The sequence below is a fragment of the Petromyzon marinus genome, chromosome 54, assembly GCF_048934315.1.
Source record: "Petromyzon marinus isolate PM22_M1 ecotype Great Lakes invasive population chromosome 54, UKy_Petmar_22M1.pri1.0, whole genome shotgun sequence".
NCBI classification, from domain to species: Eukaryota; Metazoa; Chordata; class Hyperoartia; order Petromyzontiformes; family Petromyzontidae; genus Petromyzon; species Petromyzon marinus.
The window spans coordinates 9,509,535-9,537,488 of NC_133720.1; the positions used below are offsets into that span (position 1 = coordinate 9,509,535).

The 27,954-nt window shown below is 51.7% G+C and overlaps 1 protein-coding gene across 2 annotated transcripts; it reads right to left on the reverse strand.

The window, feature by feature from the left end:
* On the reverse strand, positions 1-27,198 carry LOC116954066 (tubulin polymerization-promoting protein family member 3-like). 2 transcript variants are annotated; one of them, XM_032974479.2, is made up of 3 exons: positions 26,330-27,198; positions 20,056-20,209; positions 1-4,844 (listed from the first exon to the last, which is right to left on the reverse strand). In XM_032974479.2, exons 1-3 carry the CDS (start codon positions 26,608-26,610, stop codon positions 4,650-4,652), a joined length of 630 nt encoding a protein of 209 aa, XP_032830370.1. In that variant the 5' UTR covers positions 26,611-27,198; the 3' UTR covers positions 1-4,649. The 2 variants fall into 2 exon arrangements, with proteins under 2 accessions (XP_032830370.1, XP_032830371.2); XM_032974480.2 differs by lacking the exon at positions 26,330-27,198 and adding an exon at positions 24,018-25,128.
* Between the last annotated feature and the right edge of the window lie 756 nt (positions 27,199-27,954).

Here is a 27,954-nt window from a genome sequence, read left to right on the forward strand (position 1 = left end):
TAGCGCGGGAAGAAGAAAAACGACGCAAACATTTAATCGAATCGTTCACGGACCAGTGAATTGTTACACGCGGGCAAGATACAGTTTATAGAATAACAGGCAAATTAAACACAACAACAGTGTGCCCCCCACTGAGATATATATATAAAAAAACAACTAAATATACGCGGCAAGTATGTGCAAGTATAATGGCTCTTAAACGCCGGGGCAGGTCCCAAGCGCCTCACCGCCTCAGCCACGGCAGCTGTCCCTGTGCACGGGTGGACGCGAGACATTAGTCTAACAGTAGGAATATCTCGACGTTTCGGACGAACGGCCTTCTTCAGGAAAGTCTTAAATATTCGGACATTGGACTCACGGGGGGGGGGGGAGGGAGAGGGCTTAATATGGGTACAGTATCGTTACAGTACACACGTACATACAGTATACACTTAAATAGAGTACATAGGTAGCAGTTTGCGTCATTCTGTTGCGAGTTCCTTAACAATAGCAAAGCCTTGCCAGCCTTCCCCCTGCACCGTGCGGTCTACAGAGTGTCCAAGCCCACACAGCCCCCCACTGCTGTTGGTGACCAAGCCCACAGAGCCCCCCACTGCTGTTGGTGGCCAAGCCCACAGAGCCCCCCACTGCTGTTGGTGATCAAGCCCACACAGCCCCCCACTGCTGTTGGTGACCAAGCCCACAGAGCCCCCCACTGCTGTTGGTGGCCAAGCCCACAGAGCCCCCCACTGCTGTTGGTGGCCAAGCCCACACAGACAGCCCCCCACTGCTGTTGGTGACCAAGCCCACACAGCCCCCCACTGCTGTTGGTGACCAAGCCCACACAGCCCCCCACTGCTGTTGGTGGCCAAGCCCACACAGACAGCCCCCCACTGCTGTTGGTGACAAAGCCCACACAGACAGCCCCCCACTGCTGTTGGTGACCAAGCCCACACAGCCCCCCACTGCTGTTGGTGACCAAGCCCACACAGCCCCCCACTGCTGTTGGTGTCCAAGCCCACACAACCCCCCCACTGCTGTTGGTGACCAAGCCCACACAGCCCCCCACTGCTGTTGGTGGCCAAGCCCACACAGCCCCCCACTGCTGTTGGTGACCAAGCCCACAGAGCCCCCCACTGCTGTTGGTGTCCAAGCCCACACAGCCCCCCACTGCTGTTGGTGGCCAAGCCCACACAGACAGCCCCCCACTGCTGTTGGTGGCCAAGCCCACAGAGCCCCCCACTGCTGTTGGTGACCAAGCCCACACAACCCCCCCACTGCTGTTGGTGACCAAGCCCACAGAGCCCCCCACTGCTGTTGGTGACCAAGCCTACAGAGCCCCCCACTGCTGTTGGTGGCCAAGCCCACAGAGCCCCCCACTGCTGTTGGTGGCCAAGCCCACACAGCCTCCCACTGCTGTGGTGCAGCAGCGGCAGCTTCCGTTGTCGCCCCCCCCCCCACTACTCTCAGCCCACGGAATAGATCCGTAACCCTTACGGCCATAGCTGTAACCCCACACGGTTTACCCCGTAGCCTCGTACAGGCACATTTAGTTCTCAGGTCCATGCGGCGTACAGCCGTTTCAGTACGGGCAATAAAAAGTGCGTCTATTTGTTTGTGTTTCTCCCTTGTGATGGGACTGTATGATGCACGGAGTGACCAATGAGGTCTGAATTGGTCTGTAATAAGCTAGGCAGCAGTGATAAAGGGATGACAGACACACTTACCCCCCACGTTATCTCCCCGGCAGATTCATTCCGAGTTGGCGACGGTGACGATGGTTGTGGTGGTGGCTGCGTTACTGCTAACAAGCAGTGGCCGCCACGCCTGTTAATTTTTTTTAGCTACTCAACATTTGTCAATCTTGAGGACGTGTGAAGGATTTTTCCTGAATAATCATCACGTCTGGTATGCTGTTGGTCAGGTCTGGGCTTCGGGGCAGGCCACGTCACATCAGATCTTCCTCCTCTCGATTCCGCCTCGTCCACTGAATTCCCAATTCAAACAATCCCAGAATTATCTCTAAGGGAACATTCACATTTCGTGCTAAGTGACTCTCTGTATGTCTCTGTCTCTCTGCACGGGCCACCCTGTAGACCAGGGGTGGGGAATGTCCGGCCCGCGGGCCGTGTAAGGCCCGCGAAATCATTTGGTGTGGCCCTGCCAAGGCAACCGCAGGCGGGACTCGAAATTCAATAAATCTAGGAGCAAACCTGGAAAAGCAGTTGCGAGTAGCAACAACATCGTCAATACCAGCTAACATCATCACCACGCCTCACCAGAGAGAAGCAGTTCCAGCCATCGCATTAAGGGCGAGTTAGTTAAATGTTTGACCAAATATAACGGGCTAATTTTTAAGTTGATAATTTTGTATGGCCCGCGAATGATGTTACAAATATCCAAATGGCCCTTGGCAGAAAAAAGGTTCCCCACCCCTGCTGTAGAGCGTCTAAAGCTAATGGCGCATGCTTTAGCTGCAATTGCGAGTCGTAATTACGCGATTACCGTGCCATGAATACGCACGGACACGTAACACAGGATTCTAAACCGTTCCGCAGTTTATATGTACAGTGCAAATCGCACACCGCGCGGTGTGAGCGCTGGGGGTTTAAGGAGGTTACTGGGGTATTTTTAGATGACCTCAGGGTTAAGTGGAGTGAATCTGAGGTAACTGAGATGACCCCGTGGTAACTGGAGGAAATGGGATCATTGAGATGATCAAGGTAGCTGGTAACTATACTGAAGAAATTGGGGTGACTGGGGTAATTGAGATGACCCCCGGGTAACGTGTAACTGAAGGGAATGGAGTGCTCGAGATGACCAAGGTAACTTTTAATTGGACTGGAGAAACTGGGGTAACTGAGATGACCTCATGGTAACTGGAAGGAATGGGATTATTGAGATGACCAAGTAACTGGTAACTGGACCGGAAAAAAGCCAGGGGTAACTGGGGTAATTGAGATGACGTCAGGGTTAACCGGAGCTAATTCGGTAATTGAGATGATCCCAGGGTAACTGGCAACTATAAGGCATAGAGTGAGTGATATGACCAGGGTAACTGGTAACTGGAGTGGAATTTACCAGGGTTACTGATAAATTGGATAACTGAGGTAACTGAGACAACTGTGGGGACAGAATTGTCCAGAGTGAGTGAAGTAACTGATATTAAAGGGGGGTAATCGAAGTGGCAGGGGTAACTGAGAGCTGGGGTGAGTGAGATGAGTGGAGTCTGCAGGGTTAACAGAAGTGAACGCGGCAATTGAGGTAACTAGCATAACTGAGATGAGTGTGTTAACCTGGGTAAAAGGGTCGCTGGGGTCTAGCGGGGGACTGGGCCAAGCCAGGTGTTTGAGGTAACTGGGGTAACCTGGAAAACGGGAGTGAATGGGTTAACTGAGATGACTGCAGTAGCTGTGAGGACGAAGGTAATGGGGGTAGCAGGGGTACCCCCCCCACCACCACCCGACAGAGCCCCCAACCACCAGGATAACGTGTGGAGAGACAAAGGCGGCTGTGAGGGCAGAGTGAGGGGGGGCTCTTTCACCACCCCCCCCCTCAGACTATACCCCACCACTATAGAGTCCGTGAACAGGGGAATACAGTAGGAGCCAATGAACTTCACTTAAGTATGCGCTGTTATAATTAACACATTCACCTCAAAGTGAAGGCCAATCCTGTAACACATTAACAGCTGTTATGTAAATATAATAGTGGATAGACGCCGTGGATGGATGGGGGTGCTACAATAAATAACTCACACCTGGCATGGGGAATCTAAGCCGAAGTGCTTCCTGCCCCTGGGCTATAGCGCCTCATCCCCTCACCCCCCTAGAGCCTCATCCCCTCATCCCCTCATCCCCCTAGAGCCTCATCCCCCTAGAGCCTCATCCCCTCAGAGCCTCTTCCCCCCAGAGCCTCATCCCCTCAGAGCCTCTTCCCCTCAGAGCCTCATCCCCTCATCCCCTCATCCCCCTAGAGCCTCATTCCCTCAGAGCCTCATCCCCTCAGAGCCTCATCCCCCTAGAGCCTCATCCCCTCACCCCCTCACCCCCTCATCCCCTCAGAGCCTCTTCCCCCCAGAGCCTCATCCCCTCATCCCCCTAGAGCCTCATCCCCTCAGAGCCTCTTCCCCTAGAGCCTCATCCCCTCATCCCCTCATCCCCCTAGAGCCTCATTCCCTCAGAGCCTCATCCCCTCAGAGCCTCATCCCCCTAGAGCCTCATCCCCTCACCCCCTCACCCCCTCATCCCCTCAGAGCCTCATCTCCTCAGAGCCTCATCCCCTCGGCCCCTCATCCCCTCAGAGCCTCATCCCCTCACCCCCTCACCCCCTCATCCCCTCATCCCCTCAGAGCCTCATCCCTTCAGCTCCTCGTCCCCTCAGCCACTCGGACCCTTCCCACTTTATTATAAAATAATGGCACCAACTATGGATGGCTCTGGGGGGGGGTGGGGGGGGGGCTTCGGGAACTGTGAAGGGGCTCACCCCCCCCCCCACCACCACCACCATTGCAAAATGTTGGCGCCACCTGTGAATAGTTCTAGGGGGCCCTAGGGGCGGTGTTGGGGGGGGGGCTACGGAGCTCTGGTGGGGGGGGGGGGGCAAAAGCGGGGGTGGGGGTGGCGAGGGTGGGGGGAGGGGGCTCGAGTGCGGAGGGCGGGGGGGGGGGGTCACTTCCCCCCCTTAACTTTGTCGTGGTAGCTGCCGGCGCCCTTGTACGAGGCGACGTAGCCGCTGGCATCCACCTCCTCCTCGCGGCCCGCACGGCCACGGCCTCGCCCGGCCTCGTCAAACCTCTCGCGGTGGCTCCCCGTGAAGCGGCTCGCGTCCGTGAGGCGGCTCACAGCGCCCGCGCTCGTCGCCTTCTGTACAGGGCAGGGAGCAGGGGGAGACACCCAGTGGGGGTTGAGAGGGGACAGAGATTGAGAGAGACGTCGGGGTGTGAGAGAGAGAGTGAGAGACACGTGGAGGAGAGGGGGTGAGGGAGAGGCGTATTGGGAGAGATGAATGGGAGAGTCGGCGGCGTGGGTTTGTGTGGGTGGGGAGAGAGTCGTGGAAGAGACACGGGGGGGCCTGTGGAGCGTGGCGACAGCGACTTCAAACTCTCAGGGGTTGTGGAAACGTTTGGGCAGCCCGGACTATGGCAACCTCCTGGCTGTGTCAAACTTCACCGACAGACGTCATCATCATCGTCATCATCACCGTCATCATCGTCATCATCACCGTCATCATCACCATCATCATCACCATCATCACCGTCACCATCACCGTCATCACCACCATCATCATCGTCATCATCGTCATATCATCACCACCACCGCCACAACCATCAGCCATGGGCAGTCCGCTGCTGGACGATGGCCCCGTCAGGCCGCCACCGAGGCGTGCGACCCCAGCGATCCACGGGAACAAACCCCCCGGTGGACGACTCGCCGCGTGTTCAGCGTCCACCTCTCCCGCCGCGTGGTGATTTTGTCGTGGGTGGACGCGCGCGTGCCCCCCGACTCCCCCGGGGGCGCGGTTCCTCTCCGTCATGGGGGGGGGGCAACCCCCACTCCGACCCCCCCCCCCCCCCCCCGAGGCAGCGTGCGTTGATATCGTTGCGATAATAATCTCGCCCGTGCGGCGTAAACACTCCGGCGACCACGACAAGACACTCGCGAGACGTCGGAGCCCGCGACGCGGTTGGGGAGAGGGGTGGGGTGGACTTGGTTAATCCGAGCGATGAGAGGCGCGGTGAGTGTGGTTGCTGGCGGTAGCACTCGGCTGTGTTCAAGGTGGGAGATGCAAGCTCAGCACGGAGTGAAGAGTGGCATCACGAAAACACGTTTTGTTGTACGGATGGTGTAGCTCGTTTTCTTTAAGAAGCGACCTGGCCATCACAAATGACAGCCAGACGACGTGGGCTCATCGTCATCGTCATCATCGTCGTCGTCGTCATCATCGTCGCGTGGAAATGTAAAGCAGCAGCCAACTACTCTAAACGCGTGTTGTTGTTGTTTCTAAATGTGGAGGGAAAACCCGGACGACCCGGAGAAAAATCCACGCGACCACCGGGAGAGAGACGCGGAAACTCCAAATAAACAGGCGACATGGTCAGCATCGAACCCACGACTTGCTGAATATCAGGCGAGGGAGTTAACATCCCGCCAGCGTGGCGCCCTATAATTAATTACGGAGCCGATGCCAACCCATGACCACGTCGCCCTGAATGTGCCCGATGTCATCAGAGCAGACTTCAGCCTGGTCGGTGTACAGGACTTGAATGGGCGATTACCACGCGCTAGAGACTTGGGGTACGCGGTAGCCAGAACATGATGGTACAGGCAGAGCCGGATTCAGGTTCTTGTAGGCCCTGGGCACGTCTCTTTCGTAGGCCTTCAGTGCTCACTTTCTACAGCTGCGACTATCGCCGATGTCACTCGCTTGGTTCACGCGAAGCACAACAACGCCGCTCGTCTTCCCTTGCACCGCTCTCTACTGAGAATGAGATTGTGCGAAAAACACCATTTGAAGATGTTATTGGTAATTTTGCAATGAAAGAATCTCGAAAAGTTAATCTCTGTTGTTACATTTTCTCACCTTATGGAAAAAAAAAAAACGATTGACATTGGCACGCATCTGCCTCTTTGCATATACACTGTGCCTATCCTCGCTATAGAAATACATTTATTCAAGACGATGTCTTTGGTAACACGTTTCATCATACAAACAACATGGTGTACGGATCTTTGAGTGTCACCCCCATGCATAGTGCACTGCGGTGGGGGTTTCTCTGAGTTCTCCGGTTTCCTTTGTAGTCCACGGGCCTACGGCTGCAAGCAGCACTTCAGTTGTCGCGATGTCTTTACGTGGCTAACGATGATACAATAGCCCCAAACGAGTTTGAAACGGTTATGTAATTCGCCGCAGCTGACCGCATCAAAAGGAACTGGAAACCGCCAAAGTGACGCCACCCCTCTGTGACAAGGCGAAGACGTCTTGGATCAGGGCCCGTGGACCGGCGGCCTTAGAGGCTTCAGCAGCCGTGGCACAGGGCAAGAAATGTCAGGGCCGCGCCTTCACCCCTCAATAACCTCGACACCGCAGACGCCGCCGCTGCGCGTGCGTGCGTGCGATCCCATCTCACGCTCCGGTCCCACAACTCCGCGACTGCTGCCACTATTGAGCACAAGTTATGGGCGTAGGGGGGGGGGGTGAGGTATAACACTAATAAAGTCGCGATGCACGCCTCGATTTTCAGTACCAGCCGACCTGCGGGCGTGACGTGTGGCGTGGATTGTGGGGGGAAGGGGGTGCGGTGTGGATTGTGGCTTGTGGTGTTGGGGGGGGGGGCCTCGTGGATTCCGTGCGGCGCGGCCACGCGCCAAGCCGCGTTGGTGCGGGGTCGCGCTCGGGTTTCGGGGCGGTAGAATTCCACCGCGCGGTCGGGAAGAGGGGACCCGGACCCGCACGGAGACATTGGCGGGGTGGCTGGGTGGGTGGGACGCAGAATCTGGCACGGCAGTGAAGTTGCCTTCTCGCCCACCGGGTCTGCTCGGGCCGGTTTCTCTCTCACCCACGTATGTATGTTGAACTTCTTTCGCACTGTACGTAGCCAACCGTGCTAATCGGAGACGCTGGGGTTAGCCCTCGCACGAATTCTCATGATGAACGGAGGTGCCCGGGTGCGATGGGGAGATGTTAACTACCTCGCCTGGTATGCAGAAGGTTGTGGGTTCGATCCCGACCCTGACGCCTGCTGCGGCTGTGTATTTGGAGTCTGCGGTGTTTCTGTCCACCCGTGGTCGCATTTAGAATCGCAACGTCCGCTTCGGGTAATTGGCTCCGATTAACTTCTTACACGTGATAAGCTATTTCCTTCAGCTATAATTTGTGGCCAGGTCGCTTCTGATAAAGAGCTACATATGTCAGTAGGCCATATCTGATCAAATAAAATAGCTTAGTTTAGTTTAGTCTCTGTTTATAAAATGTATTATAATAATACCGCGTCAAATTCATCTCATTCTAATACTTTAAAATCAGTGGGGGGGGGGGGGTCTCGCCTGCGCGTGACCTCACCAGCACGGGCTCACGTGCGACCACAACCTCTGCTCTACCCTTTCTCGATCGTGAAAAGCAAACGCAACCCCAATGACCCAGCCAGCCCCACCATGCCGTCCACACCGGCCTCCACTGCATCGCCACTGCGATAACGCGGGCGCCTCACTCGTCCCAAGCGTTCTTGTCGCTTTTACTTTACATATCATGAACTGCCACCCACGTGATTGCGATGCCCTCGGATGAAAATTCACCGCCCCCCGGGGGGGAGGTGGCAGAGGGGGTGGTGGGAGGGGGATGGGGGGGTGGTTGGGGGAGCTGGCAGGGGGGGTGGCAGGGGGGGTGGTGGGGGGGGGTGTTGAAGGAATCGGGTGGGTGGTGGAGGGGACGGTTGGGGTGGATGGTGGGGGGTGGTGGTAGGGGGGGGGGTCGTTCAACTGAGCCGGGCTTTGCTCCGTGGTGGAAGAAATTACTGTCCTCGTCATATGCACGTGGAGTTTCCACCGCTGTCTCGATGTGTATAATAGAGAAACGCTTCTGTTGACTAACTGCTGTGTGTGCACTTTGCTGTCTCCACCCCCCCCCCCTCTCCGACTAACGCGGTTGGCTACGTTCACTGCTCGATCAAAGAGGAGTTGGGCAAACGTCGCCATGTAGCAGGACCCTCCTGATGAGAGAGTCTTGAGACTCACCAAGGCTCAAGACTCTCCCCCTTTAACGTCGTTTCACAAAAACGTCGTCGCTCTATGAACGCCGCTACACCTCAAAGCCCACGCTTCTTTTTCTCATATAAACTAAGCTTATTTTAATAAAGAATTAAAGCTTTCGTGACTGCATAACTTACTCATTGTTTTTTTTTCGGTAAAGTCAAGTATGTAGAAATACCATCAAATTATATTAAAATAAATCAATCACGACGTTTCGACCGCAACACAAGCGATCTTCATCAGGTGTAAAAAACAAATCACGTAGGTGAATTCTCGTGTCTCATCTTCTTGTTGTATTCACCTGCGTGATTTGTTTTTTTACACCTGATGAAGATCGCTTGTGTTGCGGTCGAAACGTCGTGATTGATTTATTTTAATATAATTTGATGGTATTTCTACATACGTGACTTTACCGAAATAACCAATGAGTAAACTTATTTTATTTACCAGGCAAGGCCCACTGAGCTGCACTGCTCTTTTTCAGAATGCGACCTGGCCACCAATGGTAGCTCAACGAAGCGGATCATCGCTATCATGTGGACATTTATAGCATGCAAATTCTCTAAATGTATGATTCTAAATGTGGAGGGGAAAACCAGACTACCCGGAGAAAAATCCACGCGACCACGGGGTGAGAGACACCGCATACTCCAAATACACAGCAGCAGCAGCAGGCGTCAGGGTCGGGATCGAACCCACGACCTCCTGCGTACCAAGCGAGGTCGTCAACATCTCCTAGCCACCGCGGCGCCTCTCGGCCCCTACCCCCACTTTTTGATTGACGTCGTTTCGATATTCGTCGTCGCACCTTTCAGGAACGCATCCCCGACGTTAACTGGGGTGTTGCTGTATTTGTATTTTTTTTTAATGGGCAAAAGATCCCCCCCCTTGCCCCCTCCCCTTTGCCCCTGCATGATAATTATCTCCCCCCGCCCCACCCTTCCCTCCCGCTATGAACTTCCACGCTCTTGCTCGCGGTCCCCACTTGCGTGGGACAGAGAGAGACCCAAATCCCCCCCCCACACCGCGACGCCGCCGCCCTTCTCTCGGCCCCTGGAGCACCCAGCCATGGGATTTTGTCCGCGGAGTTTCTGACCACTCGCCCCTCACCTCCCCACCTTGCGTCGCGGTCGATGCTTTCACCTGGGCTGTCGTTGCATTGTAACACACAACAAACATTTTGTTTGCGTGTTTGTAACAATGGACAAAACAATGACGTCGGGACGTGTCGTGGCGAGAGGGGTTGATGTCCGGTGGCCATGACGAGTGGCGGAGTGGCAGCCAAAGGGCACGGAACGCGTCCGTGAGACAGAGACAGAAGATCCAGCAGTGGATTGATCATGGCTGATAATGATCATGGTTAAAGGCACGTGTTCAATAAAAATAATCTTCTTCTGTAATAAAAGGCTGATAAGGAAAGGTCACCTCTATTCCTATCCATATCTCCTCCTATCTGTGGCTGTTCACATGCGTGGCATGGCTCCACTCGATTCGATCTGAAAGGTTAGCGGATCTAAGTTATCTGCAGCGATAAATACAGTACAAGATAGTGGGCTAAGTGGTGGCCCTGCGGTTACCCCGCTGTCATACGAACCTGGTGACCTGACCTCGAGTTTCTAGTCCCCGACACGGCCAACTTAAGCGGCAATAATCCGAGCAGGTCCACCCTGCGTCCTCTTCGACCAAATCATCCCGACCAGATTGGTGAAGTATGGCCAAAACAACGCCAATGGCAACTCTGCCACGCCAGCCCTGCCACTCGAATCACACCGATTGTTCCATAAGAAATTCTGCGAATACTCTGCGTGTGTGGTGAGACTCGTCCATCGCCGGTCCATTCAACGATCACCAACTGTGTGAAGCAAAAAAACCCCAACGCGGGAGATCCCTGGGGTTTGATCTTCCACGAAGCTGCTCATCGTCCACCCTTAACCACATCCACTGCACAAACCATAGCAGATGCGTGATACCTGAAAAAAAAAGTCTCCAATAAGTCTGAATAACGTATAGCGACCCAATGCCCCCGGTCCACGAATGCGAAGAAGGAGACATCACCACGCCGCTGCTCCTGTCTGGGCTTGACCGTTTACATAATCCGTACGAAAGAAAAACGCTGTGTTGGGAAGTCCAGTCATGGGAATGTGGAATTTCCACAACTGGCTCTGCAGGCCTGTAAACAGGAGATGAGCACCAGTGTCTTACTGCTTTGGCTTCGAATCTCAAGATCCGATATCATCAATTAATCAATGCATCTACGTACCGTTACAAGCCTTGTATCGTCCATATTCCGAAGCCAGAACAACATCAGTCAGCACTTGAGCGTTTCTCAAAGTGAGAGGAACGGAGAGCGGAGCACCCGGAGGACCCCCCCCCCTCCCGCCCCAACGCGTGTGAGGGAGACAGAAACTCTGTCTCTCCCAGGGGGTCGGCAACCTTTACAAAGAAGAAGAGACAATTTGTGTTGTGTCTTTGACCAAAGTATTTCGAGAGAGGCCGCAGCACGCACGCAGAGCCACTGTAAGACAAACACAGCAGCAGCAGCTGTGCGGCAGATGACAAGCACACTCATTCTGACTTAGTTAAACAAAATAGGTGATGGAATAAACTGCGTCTATTTAGTGGTTGACTGTACACTTTGTTGTCACCAACACAGAAGGTATGGTCCGGTTTACGACGGGGTTTCAATGAACGCGGTGTGGCGTCGTAAAAGCGGAGACCGCCAGTACTACACCTTTAGAATGTAACTAACCGAATATAGTATATTAATTTAAAAAAAAAACAGCTTCCCGCGCGAGGGGGCAGCCAAAGAGCAGCAAAGGGGGCAGTCTCAAAAGAGCCGCAGGTTAGCGACCCCTGATCTTTCCCGTACGGAACGGAACATTCATCGCCTGTGCCTCCGTACCGCTGGCGAGCCAGGAGACGGCGCCACGTCGCGATGCCCCAGGGGAGCCTCACAGCCCGTCTGCGTGTGATCCACCCACACCACCTGACGTTTAAAAATGAAATAAATAAAAACTGTCTCTGTTCATTCCGCGCGTTTGTATTCACTGCTTGCCTCTCGAACGCTACTCGTCGTGCACGGCTGCACTCTATTTTACTTTGCTCAGGCGGTGGTGGCAGCGGAGGGCGTGAAAGGGTTTCTGTTTTAATTCACCTTTCCCTTCTGGAAGCGCTCACTTCCGATGCAATCTGCACCGATGCCTCCTTTATCGAGGGCGATATCGGCACGTTAAATGAAGATCGATTGATTGATTAAGGCACAGGGCCGTCCATATACAGGCGGGAGGAAGGTGCGGGGCCCGGGTCAAACCCCACACCGTGTGGGTCCCTTCTGACACCGTGGATGTCAAAGCATGCCCCCAACGCCCACCAAAGCGGGGGCCCGGGGCAGTCGATTTAACCAGGTGAAACGATTTAACCAGGCGAGTCGATTTAACCAGGTGAGATTATTTAACGAGGTGAGATGATTTAACCAGGTGAGATGATTTAACCAGGTGAGACGATTTAACCAGATGAGACGATTTATCCAGGTCAGACGATTTAACCAGGTGAAATTATTTAACTAGGTGAGATGATTTAACCAGGTCAGACGATTTAACCAGGTGAGACGATTTAACCAGGTGAGATGATTTAACCAGGTGAGATTATTTAACTAGGTGAGATGATTTAACCAGGTGAGACGATTTAACCAGGTGATATGATTTAACCAGGTGATATGATTTAACTAGGTGAGATGATTTGACCAGGTCAGACGATTTAACCAGGCGAGACGATTTAACCAGGTGAGACGATTTAACCAGGTGAGATGATTTAACTAGGTGAGATTATTTAACCAGGTGAGACGATTTAACCAGGTGAGATGATTTAACCAGGCGAGACGATTTAACCAGGTGAGATGATTTAACCAGGTGAGACGACTGAACCAATTGAGATGTTTTAACCAGGTGAGATTATTTAACCAGGTGAGATGATTTAGCCATGTGAGATGATTTAACCAGGTGAGACGATTTAACCACGCGAGATGATTTAACCAGGTGAGATTATTTAACGAGGTGAGATGATTTAACCAGGTGAGATGATTTAACCAGGTGAGACGATTTAACCAGATGAGACGATTTATCCAGGTCAGACGATTTAACCAGGTGAAATTATTTAACTAGGTGAGATGATTTAACCAGGTCAGACGATTTAACCAGGTGAGACGATTTAACCAGGTGAGATGATTTAACCAGGTGAGATTATTTAACTAGGTGAGATGATTTAACCAGGTGAGACGATTTAACCAGGTGAGACGATTTAACCAGGTGATATGATTTAACCAGGTGATATGATTTAACCAGGTGATATGATTTAACTAGGTCAGACGATTTAACCAGGTGAGACGATTTAACCAGGTGAGATGATTTAACCAGGTGAGATGATTTAACTAGGTGAGATGATTTAACCAGGTGAGACGATTTAACCAGGTGAGACGATTTAACCAGGTGAGATGATTTAACCAGGTGAGATGATTTAACCAGGTGAGACGATTTTACCAGGTGAGATGATTTAACCAGGCGAGTCGATTTAACCAGGTGAGATTATTTAACGAGGTGAGATGATTTAACCAGGTGAGATGATTTAACCAGGTGAGACGATTTAACCAGATGAGACGATTTATCCAGGTCAGACGATTTAACCAGGTGAGATGATTTAACTAGGTGAGATGATTTAACCAGGTCAGACGATTTAACCAGGTGAGACGATTTAACCAGGTGAGATGATTTAACCAGGTGAGATTATTTAACTAGGTGAGATGATTTAACCAGGTGAGACGATTTAACCAGGTGAGACGATTTAACCAGGCGAGTCGATTTAACCAGGTGAGATTATTTAACGAGGTGAGATGATTTAACCAGGTGAGATGATTTAACCAGGTGAGACGATTTAACCAGATGAGACGATTTATCCAGGTCAGACGATTTAACCAGGTGAGATGATTTAACTAGGTGAGATGATTTAACCAGGTCAGACGATTTAACCAGGTGAGACGATTTAACCAGGTGAGATGATTTAACCAGGTGAGATTATTTAACTAGGTGAGACGATTTAACCAGGTGAGACGATTTAACCAGGTGATATGATTTAACCAGGTGATATGATTTAACCAGGTGATATGATTTAACTAGGTGAGATGATTTGACCAGGTCAGACGATTTAACCAGGTGAGACGATTTAACCAGGTGAGATGATTTAACCAGGTGAGATGATTTAACTAGGTGAGATGATTTAACCAGGTGAGACGATTTAACCAGGTGAGACGATTTAACCAGGTGAGATGATTTAACCAGGTGAGATGATTTAACCAGGTGAGATGATTTAACCAGGTGAGACGATTTAACCAGGTGAGATGATTTAACCAGGTGAGACAATTTAACTAGGTGAGATGATTTAACGAGTTGAGATTATTTAACCAGGTGAGATGATTTAACTAGGTGCGATGATTTAACCAGGTCAGACGATTTAACCAGGTGAGACGATTTAACCAGGTGAGATGATTTAACCAGGTGAGACGATTTAACCAGGTGGGATGTTTTAACCAGGTGAGATGTTTTAACCAGGTGAGATGATTTAACCAGGCGAGACGATTTAACCAGGTGAGACGATTTAACCAGGTGAGATGATTTAACCAGGTGAGACGATTTAACCAGGTGAGATGATTTAACCAGGTGAGATGATTTAACCAGGCGAGACGATTTAACCAGGTGAGATGATTTAACCAGGTGAGACGACTGAACCAATTGAGATGATTTAACCAGGTGAGATTATTTAACCAGGTGAGATGATTTAGCCAGGTGAGATGATTTAACCAGGTGAGATGATTTAACCAGGTGAGACGATTTAACCACGCGAGATGATTTAACCAGGTGAGACGATTTAACCAGGTGAGATGATTTAACCAGGTGAGACGATATAACCAGGCGAGACGATTTAACCAGGTGAGATGATTTAACCAGGTGAGATGATTTAACCAGGTGAGATGATTTAACCAGGTGAGACGATTTAACCAGGCGAGATAATTTAACCAGGCGAGTTGATTTAACCAGGTGAGATTATTTAACCAGGTGAGACGATTTAACCAGGCGAGATGATTTAACCAGGCGAGACGATTTAACCAGGTGAGACAATTTAACCAGGTGAGACGATTTAACCAGGTGAGACGATTTAACCAGGTGAGACGATTTAACCAGGTGAGATTATTTAGCCAGGTGAGATGATTTAACCAGGTGAGACGATTTAACCTGGTGAGATGATTTAACCAGGTGAGATGATTTAGCCAGGTGAGACGATTTAACCACGTGAGATGATTTAACCAGATGAGATTATTTAACCAGGTGAGACGATTTAACCAGGTCAGACGATTTAACCAGGTGATATGATTTAACCAGGTGAGATGATTTAAGCAGGTGCGATGATTTAACCAGGTCAGACGATTTAACCAGGTGAGACGATTTAACCAGGTGAGACGATTTAACCAGGTGAGATGATTTAGCCAGGTGAGATGATTTAACCAGGTGAGATGATTTAACCAGGTAAGACGATTTAACCACGCGAGATGATTTAACCAGGTGAGACGATTTAACCAGGTGAGATGATTTAACCAGGTGAGACGATTTAACCAGGCGAGACGATTTAACCAGGTGAGATGATTTAACCAGGTGAGATGATTTAACCAGGTGAGATGATTTAACCAGGTGAGACGATTTAACCAGGCGAGATAATTTAACCAGGCGAGTTGATTTAACCAGGTGAGATTATTTAACCAGGTGAGACGATTTAACCAGGCGAGATGATTTAACCAGGCGAGACGATTTAACCAGGTGAGACAATTTAACCAGGTGAGACGATTTAACCAGGTGAGACGATTTAACCAGGTGAGACGATTTAACCAGGTGAGATTATTTAGCCAGGTGAGATGATTTAACCAGGTGAGACGATTTAACCTGGTGAGATGATTTAACCAGGTGAGATGATTTAGCCAGGTGAGACGATTTAACCACGTGAGATGATTTAACCAGATGAGATTATTTAACCAGGTGAGACGATTTAACCAGGTCAGACGATTTAACCAGGTGATATGATTTAACCAGGTGAGATGATTTAAGCAGGTGCGATGATTTAACCAGGTCAGACGATTTAACCAGGTGAGACGATTTAACCAGGTGAGACGATTTAACCAGGTGAGATGATTTAGCCAGGTGAGATGATTTAACCAGGTGAGATGATTTAACCAGGTAAGACGATTTAACCACGCGAGATGATTTAACCAGGTGAGACGATTTAACCAGGTGAGATGATTTAACCAGGTGAGACGATTTAACCAGGCGAGACGATTTAACCAGGTGAGATGATTTAACCAGGTGAGATGATTTAACCAGGTGAGATGATTTAACCAGGTGAGACGATTTAACCAGGCGAGATAATTTAACCAGGCGAGATGATTTAACCAGGTGAGATTATTTAACCAGGTGAGACGATTTAACCAGGCGAGATGATTTAACCAGGCGAGACGATTTAACCAGGTGAGACAATTTAACCAGGTGAGACGATTTAACCAGGTGAGACGATTTAACCAGGTGAGACGATTTAACCAGGTGAGATTATTTAGCCAGGTGAGACGATTTAACCAGGTGAGACGATTTAACCTGGTGAGATGATTTAACCAGGTGAGATGATTTAGCCAGGTGAGACGATTTAACCACGTGAGATGATTTAACCAGATGAGATTATTTAACCAGGTGTAACGATTTAACCAGGTCAGACGATTTAACCAGGTGATATGATTTAACCAGGTGAGATGATTTAAGCAGGTGCGATGATTTAACCAGGTCAGACGATTTAACCAGGTGAGACGATTTAACCAGGTGAGACGATTTAACCAGGTGAGATGATTTAACCAGGTGAGATGATTTATCCAGGTGAGACGATTTAACCAGGTGAGACGATTTAACCAGGTGAGATGATTTAACCAGGTGAGACGATTTAACCAGGTGAGATGATGTAACCAGGTGAGATGATTTAACCAGGTGAGACGATTTAACCAGGTGAGATGATTTAAGGACAGGGAGAGATTCGAGTCGGGGGTTTGAGCAGCGATGCGATGTCGCCCTCTCGTGGTTACTTTGTGTAGTAAAATATAGACATTATTTCCAGTATGTATAATCAATGCATATATATCTCCATATATAAAAAGGCAAAGTTGTGAATGTCTGTTCAAAATGTTTAGCGTACTTCCCAACATGCAACAAACTTGAAATTTGCCATGTGGGTACTTTCCAGACCATCCACCATGCAGAAAATTATAAAAATACACTCATATTTTTTGGGGGGGCGAGCTCAATAATGCATATTTGTTTTGCACGGCAAGTGAGCTGTGACGTCACATCTGTCATGTGACCCGCGTGCGGAAGCGTAACGGAGTGTGCCTGCTGATCGCGGGTAAAGTGAAATACAAATGTGTTGCAGGTCTAAGGCATTCTTCTCGCAGCATTGCTTTATTATTTGAGCCGTTTACTGCCGTACGCACCCTGAAAGTTGCGTGTGTCTGCAGCAAGCGCGTGTTTGTGTACCTATGGACGCACGCGCGTTTGTGTGTGGGGGGAGTGATAGTGTAGTGGTTAGCGCTACGCTGCGCTACGAACCCGGCGACCCGAGTTCGATTCCTGTTCACGGCCAACACCAGTGACGATTATTTGAACCGGTCCTGGGCCTCCCCTAGGTCGACTCAGCCTCAAGCGAGTAACTGGTGTGGTGTGTGAACATCGTCACTGGGGGGACAAAGGCGGCCGGCCATGGTGAATCCAAGGCCTGGGTGAAGCCGGGTAGTAAAGCTCGTTTTGTATAAGTAACATACAAATGCTTCGGGCCCCGCACTTTCAAGGGCCCCGCGCTAAATGCTTCCAAGCCATCAATTCCGGTTCAGTGATTCTGCACTTGCTCTATCACTACAGTACTACACCGCCTTCAACTTTTATGAACGACAGGGTGTTTAAGGTTAGCGATTTGTCGTATTACCCGGCGGCATAGCAAATGAATAAACACAATAACTTTACTATGCAAGTTAAAAAGTGTATTTGTTTTAATATTCGGGTTTTTTAATGTAGGGCCCCTCGATAAGAACATACGCTGGAGGCCCCGCACGAGCTTCATCCGGCACTGGGGGGGGGGGTCAAGGCACCCCCGTGCCTGCCCCTTGCTCGCTACGCTGCTGAGCGTTGCACGTGAGCGGAGTTGCAGGGCCGCGCCGGCGTTCAGCATCGCCAGCGATTGAGTGGAGGCCACGCCACTGGTGACGGTGGCCGCGTCGGGTGGTGGAGGGCTTCTTAACGGCGCACGTCTCGTCGCATGGTTACGTGGCCTGAGCCCCCAAGAAACATCAACCGTGCGTCACTAATCACCGTGCGTCACTAATCACCGTGCGTCACTAATTACCGCGCGTCACTAATCACCGTGCGTCACTAATCACCGTGCGTCACTAATTACCGTGCGTCACTAATTACCGTGCGTGAATTATTGTGGATTTTTCTCCGGGTCCTCCGGTTTTCCCCTCCACATTTAGAATCAACGTCACGCGTTTAGAGTATTCGGCAGCGATGAATGTCCACTTCCTCGGGCTATCATTTGTGATGATATCCAGGTCGCTTCTGAAAACTAGCCACACAGCTCAGTGGGCCTTACCCCGTAAACATCGTTTAAGTGACGAGTTGTGTGATGTTTTTGAGCGTGTAACGGTGCTGCTGCTGTTGCGCTGTGGTGCTGCTGTTGCGCTGTGGTGCTGCTGTTGCGCTGTGGTGTTGTGGTGCTGTTGTGTTGTGGTGCTGCTGTTGTGTTGTGGTGCTGCTGTTGTGTTGTGGTGCTGCTGTTGTGTTGTGGTGCTGCTGTGGTGTTGTGTTGCTGTTGTGCTGTTGTGTTGAGGTGCTGCTGTTGTGCTGTGGTGCTGTTGTGTTATGGTGCTGCTGTTGTGCTGTGGTGTTGTGGTGCTGCTGTTGTGTTGTAGTGCGGCTGTGCTGCTGTGCTGCTGTTGTGTTGTGGTGCTGCTGTGGTGTTGTGGTGCTGTTGTGTTGTGGTGCTGTTGTGTTATGGTGCTGCTGTGGTGTTGTGCTGCTGTTGTGCTGCTGTTGTGCTGTGGTGGTGTTGTGGTGCTGCTGTTGTGGTGCTGTTGTGCTGTGGTGTTGCTGTTGTGTTGTGGTGCTGCTGTGGTGTTGTGGTGCTGTGTGGTGCTGTTGTGGTGTTGTGCTGCTGTTGTGTTGTGCTGCTGTGCTGTTGTGGTGCTGTTGTGCTGCTGTGCTGCTATTGCGCTGTGGTGCTGTTGTGGTGCTGCTGCTGTGGTGTTATGGTGCTGCTGTGGTGCTGTGGTGCTGTGGTGTTGTGCTGCTGTTGTGTTGTGCTGCTGTGCTGCTGTTGTGGTGCTGTGGTGCTGCTGTGGTGTTGTGGTGCTGTTGTGTTGTGCTGCTGTGGTGTTGTGGTGCTGTTGTGTTGTGCTGCTGTTGTGTTGTGGTGCTGCTGTTGTGCTGTGGTGCTGTGCTGCTGTTGTGTTGTGGTGCTGCTGTTGTGCTGTGGTGCTGTGCTGCTGTTGTGTTGTGGTGCTGCTGTTGTGCTGTGGTGCTGCTGTGGTGTTGTGCTGTTATTGTGCTGTTGATGTTGCTGTGTTTGTAATGCTGTTGTCCACGCTGTTGTGATTGTGTCGCGGTTATGCCGCTGTTTGTTGTTGTGCTATTGTTGTCATGTTGTTGTTGTTGTGATTGTCAGTGCCGCACATTAGGTTCTGGGAGCCCCCCAAGGGCAGATCCCCCCCTCCCTCCCCTCCCCCGTATTTATGAGCGGCAGAGGGGGGCAGAGCGGTTGTTGTTGATGTTGTTGTTCATGATGTCGATGTTGTTGATGATGTTGATGTTGTTGATGATGTTGATGATGATGTTGTTCACGATGTTAATGTTGTTGATGGTGTTAATGATGACGTTGGTGATGATGATGTTGGTGATGTTGTTGATGTTGTTGATGATGATGGTGATGTTGTTGATGTTGTTAATGATGATGTTGTTGATGATGATGATGATGTTGATGATGTTGTTCACGATGTTGATGTTGTTGATGGTGTTAATGATGACGTTGGTGATGATGATGTTGTTGATGATGTTGATGATGTTGATGTTGATGATGATGTTGTTCACGATGTTGATGTTGTTGATGTTGTTATTGTTGATTATATTTTCGATGATGTTGACGATGTTGTTATTGTTGTTGTTGTTATTCTTGACGATGACAATGTTGTTGTTGTTGTTTGCCGTACCGTGACCCCCGCGATCGCGGGCGTTCCCCCCGCCACCAGCCCATGGACCCCTCTCAGCGCGTGCTCCGGCTCGCGGCTGGGGAAGCGCTTGCGGGAGAGTTCCTCGAGCGCCGACAGGAACTGTGGGACCGTGATCACTCGCGCCGTGCGCTCCCTGGGGAGTGGGGGGGGGCACGGCAAGGATGTTGACTACCTCGCCTGGTATACACGATGACGTGGGTTCGGTCCCTGCTGCTGCTGCTGTCTATTCGGAGTTTGCGGTGTCTCTCCCTCCGCGTGGTTGCGTGGATTTTTCTCCGGGTCCTCCGGTTTTTCCATGCACATTTGGAATCAACATCACCACGCGTTTCGATGATTTGGCTGCTGCTGCTGCTATCCATGTTTACGTGACAAGCCACGTGTTTGAGTTATCAGTTGCGATAGCAAAAAGCTACGTGGCGCAGGGGGGCACTTACCTGGTAAAATAAAATATGTTTTAAAACAGTTTTAGTTTAATATAAATAAAGGTGGTGCGCATACGCAGAGAGAGAGAGAGGAATGAAGATTGAGGGGGATAGGGAGCAGAGGGATGACAGTGGGGGGCACAGAGAGAGAGAGAGAGTCGAGGGCCTCTGAGGATGAGGCCGGTGGCGAGGGAGGGGGCCGCTCGTTCGCTCTGTCATGGGCGGAGTTTGTGGGGGGGGGGGTAAACTGGACATCTTTATTAATTTATTTTTAGTAGTTAATAATTAAGATTCAAAATAAATGTATTAAATGCACCCGCGATGCTTAATGTGAGGGATCTTGCCCCTCCACCAAATATAGAAGTCACCAACATCACCACCACCATCACCACCACCACCAGCACCACCAGCACCACCACCAACATCACCAGCACCACCACCACCAGCACCATCATCACCACCAGCACCACCAGCACCACCAGCACCAGCACCACCACCATCAGCACCACCAACACCTTCACCACCACCACCAGCACCACCACCACCATCACCACCACCAGCACCACCATCACCACCACCAGCACCATCACCACCAGCAGCACTACCACCACCAACATCACCACCAGCACCACCATCACCACCACCAGCACCACCATCACCACCACCAGCACGATCATCACCATCACCACCACCATCACTACGGTGACCCCCACCTCCATCACCTCTACTACCAAGCAAAGAATAAGATCCCCCGTATAGCCTGTAACAGACTGTTGGGGCAAGTGCTGTTAGCGAGCACCTATGAAGGCTGGAACGGCACACGAGGGGGTGGGTGGCCAGCACCACGCCCGGCCGCCTTTGTCTCCCTAGTGGTGATGTTTTTACACAGCGCGCCAGGTACTCAATTGAGGCTGAGTCGACCTAGGGGAGGAGGCCCAGGACCGATATTCGTCACAGCTGTTGGCCGTGAGCGGGAAGCGAATTCGGGTCCCTGGGTTCGTAACGCAACGTAGCGCTAACCGCTACACCGCCGCTCCCCACTACCATCACCAACATCGCCATCCACAACATCACCAACAATTTTCCATCCACAACATCACCAACATCGCCATCCACAACATCACCAACAATTTTCCATCCACAACATCACCAACATCGCCATCCACAACATCACCAACATCACCATCCACAACATCACCAACATCACCATCCACAACATCACCAACATCACCATCCACAACATCACCAACATCACCATCCACAACATCACCAACATCGCCATCCACAACATCACCAACATCGCCATCCACAACATCACCAACATCGCCATCCACAACATCGCCAACATCACCAACATCGCCATCCACAACATCACCATCCACAACATCACCAACATCGCCATCCACAACATCACCATCCACAACATCACCAACATCGCCATCCACTACATCACCAACATCGCCAACATCACCATCCACAACATCGCCAACATCGCCATCCACAACATCACCATCACCAACATCACCAACATCACCAACATCGCCATCCACTACATCACCAACATCGCCATCCACTACATCACCAACATCACCAACATCGCCATCCACTACATCACCAACATCGCCATCCACTACATCACCAACATCACCAACATCGCCATCCACTACATCACCAACATCGCCATCCACTACATCACCAACATCACCAACATCGCCATCCACTACATCACCAACATCACCAACATCGCCATCCACAACATCACCAACATCGCCATCCACAACATCGCCATCCACTACATCGCCATCCACAACATCACCAACATCGCCATCCACAACATCACCAACATCGCCATCCACAACATCACCAACATCGCCATCCACAACATCACCAACATCACCAACATCGCCATCCACAACATCACCAACATCGCCATCCACAACATCACCAACATCACCAACATCACCATCCACAACATCACCAACATCGCCATCCACAACATCACCAACATCACCAACATCACCAACATCGCCATCCACAACATCACCAACATCGCCATCCACAACATCACCAACATCGCCAACATCGCCATCCACAACATCACCAACATCGCCATCCACAACATCACCAACATCGCCATCCACTACATCACCAACATCACCAACATCACCATCACCAACATCACCAACATCCACAACATCGCCATCCACAACATCACCAACATCGCCAACATCGCCATCCACAACATCACCATCCACAACATCGCCATCCACAACATCACCATCCACAACATCGCCATCCACAACATCACCAACATCGCCATCCACAACATCACCAACATCACCATCCACAACATCACCAACATCACCAACATCACCAACATCGCCATCCACAACATCACCAACATCGCCATCCACAACATCACCAACATCGCCAACATCGCCATCCACAACATCACCAACATCGCCATCCACAACATCACCAACATCGCCATCCACTACATCACCAACATCACCAACATCACCATCACCAACATCACCAACATCCACAACATCGCCATCCACAACATCACCAACATCGCCAACATCGCCATCCACAACATCACCATCACCAACATCGCCATCCACAACATCACCAACATCACCAACATCACCATCCACTACATCACCAACATCGCCATCCACAACATCACCATCACCAACATCACCAACATCACCATCACCAACATCGCCAACATCGCCATCCACTACATCACCAACATCACCAACATCACCATCACCAACATCACCAACATCCACAACATCGCCATCCACAACATCACCAACATCGCCAACATCGCCATCCACAACATCACCATCACCAACATCGCCATCCACAACATCACCAACATCACCAACATCACCATCCACTACATCACCAACATCGCCATCCACAACATCACCATCACCAACATCACCAACATCACCATCACCAACATCGCCAACATCGCCATCCACTACATCACCAACATCACCAACATCGCCATCCACTACATCACCAATATCACCATCCACAACATCACCAACATCACCAACATCACCAACATCACCAACATCGCCATCCACAACATCACCAACATCACCAACATCACCAACATCACCAACATCGCCATCCACTACATCACCAACATCACCAACATCACCAACATCACCAACATCACCAACATCGCCATCCACTACATCACCAACATCACCAACATCACCAACATCGCCAACATCGCCATCCACAACATCACCAACATCACCAACATCACCAACATCACCAACATCGCCATCCACAACATCACCAACATCGCCATCCACTACATCACCAACATCGCCATCCACAACATCACCAACATCGCCATCCACAACATCACCAACATCACCAACATCACCAACATCACCAACATCACCAATATCACCATCCACTACATCACCAACATCACCAACATCGCCAACATCGCCATCCACTACATCACCACCGCCGACCGCTACGGCTCACTGCCGCGCGCGTTCTTTCACGTGGCTGTCGTCATGAGCTTGAGCGAGGCGATTGGTCGATCGATCTCTGCGTGACGCAGCGATCGATCGATCTCTGCGTGACGCAGGCTCAGCCCCAGCGATCGATCGATCTCTGCGTGACGCAGCGATCGATCGATCTCTGCGTGACGCAGGCTCAGCCCCAGCTGCCGCAGGGCGGCGCCCGAGGACCGACGGAGCCATCTGAACCTCCGAGCGCGGATGGCTGCGTACGGTGCGAAAGAAGTTCAGCGCGCACGCGCATGGACAGACGACCAATCACGCGCGCCGGAAGCGATTAATTGAAACTGCGATGTGTGGATAACGTCGCCGACGTCGATATCATTGTCATCAGCCATGGTCGATCCACTGCTGGATGAATGAAGGCCTCCCCTCCGTTGTCATCTGCTGTCGTTTTAATGGCTGGAATGTCACATGTATTTCGTTGCAGGGAGACCGTCATCATAATGGCGAACGTCATCATCGTCGTCGTCAGCTGCCAACCTTTGTGGCGGATAAGGTCAAAAGCATCGTCATCATCAATCATCTACAGCAGGAGTGGGGAATGTCCGGCCCGCGGGCCGTGTGAGGCCCGCGAAATCATTTGGTGTGACCCTGCCAAGGCAACCGCAGGCGGGACTCGAAATTCAATAAATCTAGGAGCAAACCTGGAAAAGCAGTTGCGAGTAGCAACAACATCATCAATACCAGCTAACATCACCACACGCCTCGCCAAAGAGAAGCAGTTCCAGCCATCGCATTAGGGGCGAGTTAATTAAATGTTTGACCAAATATAACGGGCTAATTTTTAAGTTGATAATTTTGTATGGCCCGAGAATGCTGTTATAAATATCCAAATGGCCCTTGGCAGAAAAAAGTTTCCCCACCCCTGCTCCACAGCCATCGTCTAATGTCAACGTCGTCATTGGTGAATAACGTCAGCATCATTGCTCTCTCCACCAGCACCATCAGCGTTTCCACCAACACCAAAGACAAAGGTCCCCCGTATAGCCGTAAGACTGTTGGGGGCAAGTGCTGTTAGCGAGGAGCACCTATGAAGGCCGGAACGGCACGCGAGGGGTCAGCACCACGCCCGGCCGCCTTTGTCTCCCCAAGGGCGATATTTACGCATTGCATCAGGTACTCATTTGAGGCTGAGTCGACCTAGGGGAGGCCAAGGACCGGTTCGGATAATCGTCACTGGTGTTGGCCATGAGCGGGAATCGAACTCGGGTCGCCGGGTTCGTAGCGCAGCGCCCTAAACCGCTACACTACCACAACCCCACACCTGGCACACCACCTCCACCAGCACCACCACCATCATCAGCACCACCAGCACCACCATCACCATCAGCACCACCATCACCATCAGCACCACCATCATCAGCACCACCAGCACCACCATCACCATCAGCACCACCATCATCAGCACCACCAGCACCACCAGCACCACCAGCACCACCAGCATCATCACATCACCATCACATCACCATCAGCACCACCATCATCAGCACCACCACCAGCACCACCAGCACCACCATCATCAGCATCACCACCAGCACCACCATCACCACCAGCACCACCAGCACCACCAGCACCACCAGCATCACATCACCATCACATCACCATCAGCACCACCATCATCAGCACCACCACCAGCACCACCATCATCAGCATCACCACCAGCACCACCATCATCAGCATCACCATCAGCACCACCATCATCAGCACCACCACCAGCACCACCAGCACCACCAGCATCACATCACCATCACATCACCATCAGCACCACCATCATCAGCACCACCACCAGCACCACCAGCACCACCATCATCAGCATCTCCACCATGATCCCATTTCAACACCATCACCTCGTACACCGCCTCCACAATCACATTGGTGACCACCACCAACAGCACCATCACCAACATCACCACCACCAGCATCATGATCAACATCATCACCACCACCAGCATCACGATCAACATCACCAGCATCACGATCAACATCACCACCACCAGCATCACGATCAACATCATCACCACCACCACCAGCATCACGATCAACATCACCAGCATCACGATCAACATCACCACCACCAGCATCACGATCAACATCATCACCACCACCAGCATCACGATCAACATCACCACCACCAGCATCACGATCAACATCACCACCACCAGCAGCACGATCAACATCACCAGCATCACGATCAACATCACCACCACCAGCATCGCGATCAACATCATCAGCAGCACCAACATCATCACGAGGGCGGTGGCGCTCGCTTACTTGACTTTGGAGAAGACGATGTCCACGTCGGTGGCCGTGACGCGCTTCCCGTCCGCCACGCGGCAGTCGCGACACAGCTTGGCCCAGTTCTTGCCGTTCAGCTCCGCGCCGCTTGCCTTGGGGTCTCCGTGCAGCGCGAAGCGACGGAACGCCTCCTCCAGCTCCCTCGGGTCCACGGGGGCTTCTCCAGCCCCACCGCCTCCCGCTCCTCCCGCTACTCCCGTCTCAGCCGCATCGCCTCCATTCTCCACCTGCGCGGGGCTCGCTTCTCCTGCCGACATGGCCACGGCTTCTCGACCGGCACCACCCCCACCCCCACCCTCTCCCCGCGGGCAAAGAGCGAGATGAGAGATCACGAGGAAGCGGCGATGGGGTGATGGATGATGGCTGGTGGTGGTGGTGGAGATGAATGCGTGTGACGATGGAGATGGGTGTAGGGATGATGGGCGTGTGTGACGAAGCCGGTGATGATGAGGGATGTGAGTGAGGATGATGGGTGATGTGAATCGGCGATGCGTGTTGCGGTTGGTGATGGGGACCTGATGGTTGTGATGGTGGTGGTGAAGGTGTCAGTGATAGGGATGATGCTGATGACGATTGGAGGAGAGGGAGATGCTAGCCACAGAGGCGTGGGGCGTGGTGACTGTGGTGCTGATGTTGCTGATGGCGATGCGCGCAGCACCGCGCACGGACGAGCGAGTGGGGGGGCACCACGTGACGGAGACGTCGCTCCAGTCGACGGCTCGAGACGGCCCACGGACGGAGGAGCGAAACGCGACGACGCTGCTGCTGCTGCCGCTGCTGCTGCACCTGCCGCTGCCGCGGGGAGGGAGGGGAAACGTGCGCGGAATGAGAGCGGCGAGCGCGATGTGACGCGGACCCCCATCCACCCCGATCCTCCCTCCCCTCATCCCACCTCCCGCTCCTCCTCCTCCTCACCCGTTCATTAGCATCCCACCGCACTCCCATCCAATATCCCAGCACATCTCTCCCCTCCATTAACCCCCCACCCACCCACAATGCCCCCCCTCTCTAAACTTCTCCACTTGCCCCCCCCCCTCATCAATTGCCATCCAAATGTCTTCAATTGTCTGCCGCCCCCCCCCCCACACCATTATCCCCCCTCCCTATCCCTCGCCTCTCACCCCCCATCCCCCCTCCACAACCCCCCCCCCAACCACCCCCCATCCCACCACTCTCTTAACCCCCCCCCCCCCCCCATTATCTCGCCCCCACACAAAAACCTCTCAAGTTCCCTCCCCCCCTTGCCCTCAAAATCCTTCTCCCTCCCTCCCCCACTGCCACCAAACCTTTAGCGCGTGGTGCAATGATCTCCTGTTCCAGCATCGACTCCCGTCGATTCGCAGGGCTCGTCCAGCGCATCGAGACCATCGAGATTCAAACTTGATTTGGAGCTTCCGTGACTGCAGGAATTACTCTTTGGTTCTTTCGGTAAAGTCACGTAGAAAGAAAAAAATAAATTACATAATAGCATACGACGTTTCGATTGCAACACAAGCAATCATCATCAGGTAGGAATGAAAGAGAAAACAAGCCTAGTAAACATAGAAATGCAATGCAATACAACAAAGGGAGTCGGCTAACACAACAGTCAACACCCTACC

Bases quoted from the DNA above. Each gene is read 5' to 3' on its own strand.
- LOC116954066 (XM_032974479.2), bottom strand. From the start codon at position 26,610: ATGTCGGCAGGAGAAGCGAGCCCCGCGCAGGTGGAGAATGGAGGCGAT. The intron at 20,210-26,329 runs GTAAGCGAGCGC...CCCACTCCCCAG, and splicing joins ATCGTCTTCTCCAAAGTCAA to GGAGCGCACGGCGCGAGTGA. The intron at 4,845-20,055 runs GTACGGCAAACA...TGCCCTGTACAG, and splicing joins CCGCGATCGCGGGGGTCACG to AAGGCGACGAGCGCGGGCGC.